The 10,406-nt window shown below is 29.3% G+C and overlaps 2 protein-coding genes across 7 annotated transcripts in view; both read right to left on the minus strand.

Moving 5' to 3' along the window:
- The window catches only part of LOC124950102 (probable basic-leucine zipper transcription factor Q), an 11,263-nt gene extending 7,693 nt beyond the window's left edge, over nt 1-3,570 (minus strand). For all 3 annotated transcript variants that reach the window (XM_047496337.1, XM_047496334.1, XM_047496335.1), the window contains exons 1-2: nt 2,035-3,570; nt 1,379-1,699 (exon numbers count right to left, since the gene is read on the minus strand). In XM_047496337.1, coding sequence (XP_047352293.1) covers nt 1,379-1,418 — 40 coding nt within the window. In that variant the 5' untranslated portion in view covers nt 1,419-1,699; nt 2,035-3,570. The remainder of the gene's footprint in view (nt 1-1,378; nt 1,700-2,034) is intronic.
- Nucleotides 3,571-3,844: 274 nt separating this feature from the next.
- LOC124950100 (gamma-taxilin) lies at nt 3,845-8,509 on the minus strand. 4 transcript variants are annotated; one of them, XM_047496331.1, is made up of 6 exons: nt 8,373-8,509; nt 7,299-7,381; nt 6,387-7,043; nt 6,162-6,320; nt 4,928-6,094; nt 3,845-4,841 (listed from the first exon to the last, which is right to left on the minus strand). In XM_047496331.1, the coding sequence occupies exons 2-6, from the start codon at nt 7,362-7,364 to the stop codon at nt 4,818-4,820; spliced, it is 2,073 nt and encodes a 690-aa protein (XP_047352287.1). In that variant the 5' UTR covers nt 7,365-7,381; nt 8,373-8,509; the 3' UTR covers nt 3,845-4,817. The 4 variants fall into 4 exon arrangements, with proteins under 4 accessions (XP_047352287.1, XP_047352286.1, XP_047352288.1 ...); XM_047496330.1 differs by having other exon boundaries at nt 8,328-8,466; XM_047496332.1 differs by lacking the exon at nt 8,373-8,509 and adding an exon at nt 8,286-8,304.
- Between the last annotated feature and the right edge of the window lie 1,897 nt (nt 8,510-10,406).

The following is a 10,406-nucleotide window of genomic DNA, read 5'->3' on the forward strand; positions in this document are numbered from 1 at the left end:
CTCTCTCTTTCTTTCTCTTTTTCTCTCTACATCTTATGCCAATGAATTGACTTCTGCGTCCGATAAAAATCGATATTCTTGCACTTTCTAGTTTATCTGCATCGATGCGTAAATTCGTCCTTATGATATTTCTATTTTCCCCTTCGATGATTCCTTTCTCACAATTGAGTCGTTTCGATCGCAAAACCGATAATATTCCACTTACTATACGGAGTACATCATGTAAACAAGTGAAGAGTGAAAACGAGCTGATATTTTTCATCAAAACACAAAAAAGAAAAAAGAGAGAAAAATATCTGTCTCGATGTATCTAAAAGACTATATATATTTTTTTAAATATCTTTATTTTTAAATAAAATATTTTTTTTGTCTTCTCTTAATGTCTAATTTTTCTAAATATCAATGTGTGCATATGAGAAAAAAAGAGAAAACATCTTCGAATAAATGATATATCTATCTTTAGTTAATATCATTTAATCGTAATTATTTATTATTCGTAATTATCTATTATTTGTTTATATTCGTTTATATTCGTTTATATCCTAATCGTTGAATAATAACTTACTAATGATCCTTTACGATTAATCATCCATTTATCAAGGATCGAGCATGTATGTATATATATATATATATATATATATATATATATATATATATATATATACATGTATATATATATATATATACATACACACATACAAAATTGGAAGGCAAAATAATTAGTAAAAGTAAGAAGATAGAAAGAGAAATAGAGATAGCGAGAAAAATAGAAAAGTTATTAATTATTGATGGTCAGAAGAGCGAGCGGTGCGTTCGGTCAATGTGTAAGTTGAGAGTCGATAGCACAGAATCCAAAATTTACAAAGACCCCTAAACCTGACAACTACCCCAAGTATAAGTTATCCTAATAAACATCTTTACAATGTAGATATGAAAGTATGTTACAGATTTACTGTTTGATGATTTAATTTATTGTAAATATATTATACCACAATCGAAAACTTTTCAATTTCATTTATGTATCTATCAAAATATTTACAACTTATATTTTTATCAGTAATTATTTTCCTACCTTTTCATAATTATGAAATATATTTTTAAAATGATTTAAATAAAAAAAATTTTTTAAATCTAGAAGAATTTAATTGATTATGTTTTTTCCGTTACTTCGATTGGCATTATAATAATGTAATATATATATATATACATATATATATATATATATATATATATATATATATTATATATATATATATATATAATATATGACTTAAACCACTTTTATAATTGGAAAGCTTTCGAATCAAGCAAACGTTTGCAAGTAAATAATATTTAAAAGTAAAATATCGATTTGATTTGCGATCAATTTTTTACTTACCAATGATGACAAAAAGAAATAAGATCGCAGCAATCTTCATTTTCGTCGATCTTCGCAATCGACGTCACGACTGATATTTAAAATGTTTTTTGTACTTCCGGAGGACGATTCTTTTCGTCCTTCGATTATATCAGAAATTTCCCGCGCAAAGACGAATGAGTTCACGCTAGTACGGTGGATCGAAACAAACTGACACCTCGTGGATACACTCTTCTAAAGGTAAGCATGCGAGATACTTTCAAAGTACGACCGGTCGATCCAGGGCCGTAAGAAAAGAAAGTCCTTGTAAACTTTGTCATCATCGATCGCTTCGATAACGATCTATACAAATTATATATCATTTTGTATAATTAGGTACTATATTAAAAACGATCATTCAAATATTTTTATATTCGAGTATTTTTTCAAATCGAATAAATAATCGAATCTTTCAAATCTTAGCTATGATAATAATTAAAATCTTCTTTTTATTTTCAATTTTTATGATACAGACAATTATATTTATATATATTCGATTTCTATCGACGATTAATAAGATCTCGTTAAAAGTTGAAGGAGAAAAAGAAAAAAAGAAAACAAAAAAGAAAAAGAAGCACAAGGTCGAATTCTCAATATATCTCGATACGTAATTCTTTAGATATTATATTACGCCGGACCTGTCTTTCTCTCCGCTATCTTTCCTGATGTGACCAAAGACCGATTCCTGTATTTACTACGTATACTGACGTAGCTAAGAGTAAAAAGCTGACATGGTACCGGTGACCCACTCGCACGAAACATACGTTAACGGGATCGTCCTGCGTAAATTCGAAAAAAAAACAAAAAAATAAATCGATCGTCTGGTGGACCGTTCAAGTCAATGATCGCTTCTATCGATTTATTAATTTTTCACACGCTTGCTCAATTCATTTTTTTTATTCGTTTTTATTTATGTTCTCGACTAATAAATTGAATCGATATCGGCTAAAATGAATTTAATTATACATATAATATAAATATATGTATGTATATACATATATATATATACATGTAAGTAGGACGACGATCGATGTATTATGTTAAATTCTTCAAGAAATTCTAAAAGAAAATAGAAGGTTGTCCTATATACATACTAATAATCGATCTCAATTATAATAATGTCTCGACGCCTTCGAAGAGAAAGTTGAAACGGTTCGAAAAGTGAACTCGAACATTTACTTACCTATAAAATCAACAATATAATTTCACTGACGTAATCCTACAATATATGTACAAAGAACATGTTATATATTGCTTTGTCACAAAATGACAACATGATTCACAAATACATGGTTCAAATATGATGAGAGAGAGAGAGAGAGAGAGAGAAAGAAAGAGAGAGAGAGAGAGAGAGAGGGAGAAAGAGAAAGAGAGAAAGAAAGATAGAGAGAGAGGGAGAGAGAGGGAGAGAGAGAGAGAGAGAGAGAGAGAGAGAGAGAGATATGAAAGATATCTTGGTTTGTTGCGAATCACTGATGATTGCTGATAATCGATTGTTATAGAGTGTATCACAAACGAGACTCGCTTGTATCATCTCGATAGCCACTTTCATTTAATTTCGATGATTACTACGAGGATCCTGGAAATTACATTATATACTTGACCATACGAAGGTTAATCATAAAGGTAGGTCAAGGTTTGTCTACTGCATCACTGTATGATTTTCTTTGTCGATTTGATCTAACACATCCTTTCTCTACTTCCTCGATCATTGACCTTTGCATTGCCGTTAATAGTGTCGGAATACATACACCACGCGCGAGCACGTATACATATATATATATGTATATACGTACATATGAAACGGCGCTCATTGCAAGTCAGAAAATTAAAAGATATATATGTATACAATAGGTATATATGTATAGAACGTACAATGAAAGATGATCGAACTCTCTCATCGTTAACGTGATCTCATCAAACGCCAACGATCAACTAATTGTAAATAACACACTAAGAACTTCGCCTAACTACGTCTAAAAGCCAAAACACTATTGACGTTATAGTTACATTATATGTTTATTCTTTTCTTTTTATCCATTAAATACGACCAGCATAATATTGTGTTCTTCTATAAAGTAACAAATACGAAGAAAATTTGTAATATATTTAAATATAAATCTTTTGCAAAGTATATTAATTTGGAATATATTATTTTCATCAATTTCTAAATTTTATATAATGTCTATAACCTTATATATATATGATTATTTGTTGAAATGTGACTTTTAAAGATAACAATAATTTAATAAAATGAAATGAAATTACATCTTTAATAAGATCTATAAGGATTTTTTGATGATTCGCTAAAATCAAAGACTTCTCAATATTACAAATATGTATTTCGTTATAATCAATTCAGCCATATTGTTATAAATTAACAATAAATATTTTATGTCAGAGGGGGGATATGTGGTCGGCACTTTGAAATTTTTTAAATGATAAGCCTGACATTTTAAGCAATATATTCTCATATAGTGTAAACATTTCTAGTAAAAATTAAAAAATATTTTTATTAAAATTTGTTTACCCAATTTTTCACTGTAATGAATAAAAAATCTGTAATATGCACACGCACACGCACACGCCCACGCACACGCACACGCATACATGCCCGAACATACACAAGCATGTGGACATTGATACACATTTAAAAAATATCAAAATTCTTTTCTATGAGAAATTAATTAAAATTAGTAAGCTTTACAAATTGTCTATGCTTGTGTGGCAGTCGTGATCAGAAAGAATAAATCAACTTCGTAAATAAAGTTAAATTTCGTGTTTTATGTCGAATGCGCGCTATTTTTATATAATGCTAGAAATATTGAAGTTAATATATGGACAATCATATAGAAGTCATGGAATTTAGAAAATATTTTTGTTTTTTCTTTCATAAAAAAAATTGCAAAACTACATCTTTTCATGTTAAGATATATAACACAATAATGGTTTGAAAAAAATTAGATTTACAAAATATAAGATACGCTATGATCATTAGCATATTTTGTCAATTATGTATAAGTCTTTAGATTTATTATATTTATATTTTTTTGTCAACGACCCACACTATCATTTTCTTTTTATAATTTAAGAGATTTCTAATAAACAATATATTGATATAATCGTATTGAATAATACGATTCATTTAATAAAATATTTATAGTATTATTTATAAGTTATGTAAAATTGTTTTCTATTACAGTTCCTAAACGTTTCATTACTTCTTATTAGGTATTTTACCTAAAAAGATCATGCTCTTATTTGATATTTCATTTAAAAAAGGGAACAAAAACCGTAGGATAGCTTTCCATTGTTTTCATTAATAAAGGAAAAAATATAGTTTTGCTTGATTTTATCCTATATATAATTTCAACGTTCGTACCATTTTTTTGTTTGTTCTGGATGATTATTTGATTTTATTTCACTTCTTCTTTCTTCTTACATACTAAGAAAAAATAGCAAAAATGTATTATTTTGTATTATTTATAAGTGTATATACCACATATACTATTAAATTAAAAATAATATTACCTTTGTTGCAGTCATAACATTCTGCTTGATCGACTTGTTATCTTCTTCTTTAGAAAAAGGCGTATCAGTTTTAATTTCTTTTTCTACAATAGTATTCGCTTCAGAAGAATTTTTTAAAATTTCTGATTCAGACTTTTCAATCTCTTGAATATTTTCTACAATAGTATTAATTTCTTGCAATTTATCGCACAGATTGATTTCTATTTCATTGTTTGATGATTCTAGTGATTCGTTAACTATATCTTTCTTTAATAAACCGCTTAGAACACATTCTTCTATTGTAATCTCTGTTTCTATTTCAGATATAGTTATGCCAGTATATCTATTTTCTATATTCTCAACTAATTGCTCATTATTTTCTTCTCGACTACTATTCTTTGTCTCTTGTTGTTCTGTTTGAACATCATCTTTTTTAAGTATTGAGATTTGTACTGTACTATCATTTTCAATGTTTTCCGATCTAGATTTTAACTCTGTAATATTGTCACACGATATGTCACTTATTCGTTCTATTGTCTCTTTATTTTCCTTTTCATTTAAGTTTTCAATATTAATATCAGAAGATGATTCTGCTATACTTAGTTGTGTCTTTGAATTATTTTCTACTACTTTTTCTACGTTAAAAGATGTTTCTTCTGTCCTATTTTCCTGAGAAACTGGAAGATCTTTCTCCTTTAATTCCTTATCTTTACAGTTAGGTTCAGAAGAAAGTGAATGTTCAGATATAGATGAGCCAATTATTTTTTCCTCTAAACTTATCTCAGTTTTCTTTTCAGTCGTGGAATTTACATTAGATTCCATTTCTAATCTCTGTTCAAGTAGTTCGAGGATATTCGTTGGAGTGAATTGTCCATTACTATTTTCTAATAGTGTAGATCCTTTATTTAAATCATCTTCTTTCTCTTTAGATTCACCAGATGTTCGTGTAGTTGAATCAGTATTAGTCTTCGCATTTTTTTCATTCAATTGTGCAATCAAGGATCTTCTTTCATGTTGGAACATTCTACACAAGTCCTGAAGCAAAGCTAATCTTTCCTTCAACTTCACCAATTCCGATTCTCTTGCTTGCTTTTCATATACCATGTCAACAAAAACTGTATTGCTCTTCTCCCATCGTTGTTTCCATAAAGAAGTTTCTTTCTCCAAAGCAAGTATTTTCTTAGACATCTATATAAAAAAAAAAAAAGATTGAATATATAAAATTTTAAGAAGGAAATGCAACATAATTACTAACCCTTTCCATCTCTTCGTTAAATTCTCCGCAAACTTTGTTACTTCTTGTAAGAGAATTTTGAAATTCATCATATTTATTGGTATATACGTCAATTTGACTTTTCATAGCAGCTTCTGCTCCTTGTAATTCTTGAATTCGGGCTCGATATTCTGTTAATGTCTGAAAAAGAAAAGTTTATATTTTTTAAAAATATTCTATTATATTAAAGAGAACAGTATTACTTACAAGCAAGAGCTGTTGCTTTTCCCTTAAAAAGACCTCTTTTTCTACTGTAGCTTCTATCTTGACCTCTTCAAAATTATCACGTGCTATAAGCAATTCCCCTTTCATGCGCATATGTTCTTGTAGAAGCTGTTTCTCTTTAACCGCAACTTCATCACATAATGATTTGAACAATTTATTCATTTCTAAATTTTCTTCTTGCATCTTTGCATTCTTTTCAAGAGTTAAATTCATTTGCTGATTAATATGAGCTAAAATACTTTGAAATTTGCCAGAGAGTTCCTTTCTCTTTTCCTCCTCTTTCTTAAGTCTTGATAAACATTCCTCCTTAACAGTTTTATTCTGTTTTTGCAATTCACGACACAAATTTTCTAATCTTTTTCTAGTTAAAAGTGCTTTATTACGTTCACTTTGGAACTGTTCTTTCTCTCGTTGCAACAACATTATCTTCTTCTCTGACTGCTTCAAATTTAATAACAATCTCTTATTGTCGTCCACAATATCAGAGTATTTCTTGGACATTACGTCCAGCTTTTCTTTCAAAGTTTGTACATCGTTCATAGCTTCTAAACATTGTTCTCCGGTCTTTTTGATTTCCTTCTTTCTGCTCTTCTCTTCCTTTGAACGTTTTCTTTCTTTCGTACGATCGATCGACTTTATCTAAAAGAAGGATTTAAATCAAACGATAAATTCTGACATAAAGAAAGGAATCAACTAATGGTCATTAAATTATGCATATAAAACAAATTTTTTTAAACATATATTGATATTGACGATCATATTACAATTATGATTAATTCGATTATTCGTTAATAGAAAATTGTTAAAGTGTATTTTTCATTAATCGGCGATACATCGTAATAGTGACAATAAATACATATAGAGGTTAGGTGTATTATTTTAACCGACTTTTACCTCATTCTTTTCCTCCGTCGAAGGACTTTCGTCGTTCGAATTTTTATCGTTAATCTCGTCCATCATAGAAACATCTGCGAAAACTAGAGAAAAAGACAAGGAAAGAAAGATAAAAGAAATAACGTGTTAAAGGATAACGATATTTATTATTTACTTTCTCTCGTAATGAAAACAGTTAACGCGGAAGCGCGCGCGACAGAGAGAGAGAGAGAGAGAGAGAGAGAGAGAGAAAGGGGGAAAAAGAGAAAGATAGATAGATTCAGTTCTATACACAGTATTATATAGCGTTATCGTCGTTCTTGTAAAAAAGAGGGAATATCATACAAGGACAACAAGGACGACCCTTGGCCGAATGAGAGAAAATATGGCGTTCTATAAGTTTGCGTATTTACTAAACGTAAAAAATATCATTTGCATTATTAAAGAACATTGATTGTTAAATCAATATAACTGGATTCAAAATCCGATACGTTCTTTTTGGCCTTTCGACGATCTTCATTGTGATCTATCAAAATATTGTTTATTTGAAGAAACTCTCAAATTTAAAAAAAATTACTCTTGATCCAATGTGATTCGAAATTTTATTTTCCCTATATATATATACATACGTGTATTGTAAGTACATGTAATACACTACATGAATAACAAAAAATATAATCACTCGTTTCCATCCTTTAGTTTTTATTCATATTATAATAAAAACTAATATAATTATACTTCTTATTTTACTTTCTCTAACATATGTATATATTCAATCGTTATGTAATATGACACGATTTATTCAATTCGGAGGATCAACGGACGTACATAGATAGAAGCAAGTAAATCTGGTTGAAAGTATTTTCTTCTCGTATCGAAAGACGGGATCGAGAAGAAGGGGATCGTAACACGACGTTCAAAGAACAAGAAAACGTTTAGCAGAGAGGGAAAGAGAGAAAAAGAAAGAGAGAGAGAGAGAGAAAAAAGAAAAAACAAAGTAATTTTCACTCGTTCGACAAAGTGCGATGTTGATATTAAACTCGTCTGTACTTGTGGTGTGTATATGTATATACGATGCGTTCAAAAGTAATATACTCTGGTAATAGGAGAATAGTGATGCGCTCGCGCAATAATGGCGAAGATGCGGATGATACGATGGCGACACGGAACGAAACACTGCCAATGCGAGAAACAGAAGGTACCTCCCGAGAAGTCTCGCTTGTTATTTTGGGAATACGTACTCTAAAATATCTATAGTTAGACTATCGTAGAGACGTTATACACGAATGTAGTTGGGTACTCTGTATCGTATTTGTACATGGAGGAGGAAGAGGAGGTTGGAAAAGAGGAGCCACCCTCGACATAATTACATCGTCGTCAATCTTACAGAAATTTTAAATGGCGTTTGATATATTATTAAATATTAATTTTCAAAAGAAAAAAGAACTTATTCATTATCAAACATTTCAAACAAAGACACAATTAGATTCGAAGAAATAATCAAAATCGACGGCATTTGATCGTTCTTTTTTTTCTTTTTCCTTCTCCACTTTCTCTTTTAAGTATGAATCTCCCGCCAATTATATTTTTATCGCGCTATCTGTAGGATATTCAACGTACTATTTTCGATGCTACCTTATTATGCAAGTTTATTCTTATCGTATTTAGTCTTTTCTATTTAGAAACTATTTTATCGAACGCGATTCTAAATTTGTCCGTTCTACTTGAAAAGTTCCATTGTCCTGTTTGATTTCATAAAAATTAGTTGAATGATGCATGTGTTTTTCAAGTCGTACGATTATGAAGTACAATTTATTATAATTTCTTAGTAAAATCAATTTCATTATCGTTATGTCGAGTAATGAGTACATTGTAACGCATTACAATATTTACAGTATTCTACAATAGACTTTGATCATCTAGGGTCTTTTATCATGATTAATCAAATAGTTATATTTATTATTATTAAATTATATAATTACATATTTATTAATATTAAATAATTAAAATACAAATAAATAGTTACATTTATTATATATTAATAGACAAACAATTAATATTTCATAATATATATTAATAAAAAATCTTTTTGTAAAGATTAAAATTATTTCGTTTATTAAAGTAAGGTTAATAATGCTTCCATTATATTTCTCATTGATGGTATAAGAGAAGATTCATGTTAGTAGGTATCATGCTCCAGTAAATAAACATAAGAGTCTCCTCTTTAAAAGCATCTAATAAAAATGAAACGTTCAAAATTAAGTTTTTATATGTAAAAATCGAAGCGTGCACTTTGGTTAATGAAATATACGGAAATGGGAACGGTAATGACCGAAGATATTATAAGATTTTACAATCGTTAATAAAGATAGTATTTTGTCACGTAAATGTTATCAATAAAATCATTTGTATAATCAATCGATGAGTCCAATTATATGAATGGCATTTTATAAAAATGAACCTTATATTTCAGAAAATATCAAATTAAATCGTGCCTTAAACTATATTTTAAAGAACACGTAACTTCTCAAAGTTTCTTCACAGTTCGTCGAATCCGTTGAATAATAGTGATCGAAAAAAAAGAAAACGTCGTTCTAAAAATAAATCCGATCTTTGTCGACACTTGATACGACATACGAATTCACTAATTCCCGTTTGTTTCTCTTCAGACCCCCTTCGATCGATTTATTTGCACGATGCAATTTAAAACGAACGATCGTTATGCAAGAACCGCGAGAGGAATGATTTGCATCGACTTTCATTGGCGTTTCTGGCATTGCTTATTGTATGATTATTAACTACCATGAACGAAAATAACCTCGTCGACAATATGCTATCTTTATTTTCTTCCCTCAACAGCCAATGTTCTAATTCGAATCTTTTGTTTTCTTAGTCTCCGTCAGGACAATTTTACTTTCCAAGAGAAATGATCTGTCTATGTAAGCTAAAACAAAAAAATAGAATCGCTTACAGATTGTATGGATTTGTACGCGTGTAGATAAGTATATATATATATATATATATATATATATATATATATATATATACGTACGTACGTACGTCGTATGACATACGTCAAGTGTGTCCTCTTCGGAACGCATACCTTTCCTTTAGTTCGCGCTTATGATA

Source organism: Vespa velutina, chromosome 6 (genome assembly GCF_912470025.1).
Source record: "Vespa velutina chromosome 6, iVesVel2.1, whole genome shotgun sequence".
NCBI lineage: Eukaryota > Metazoa > Arthropoda > Insecta > Hymenoptera > Vespidae > Vespa > Vespa velutina.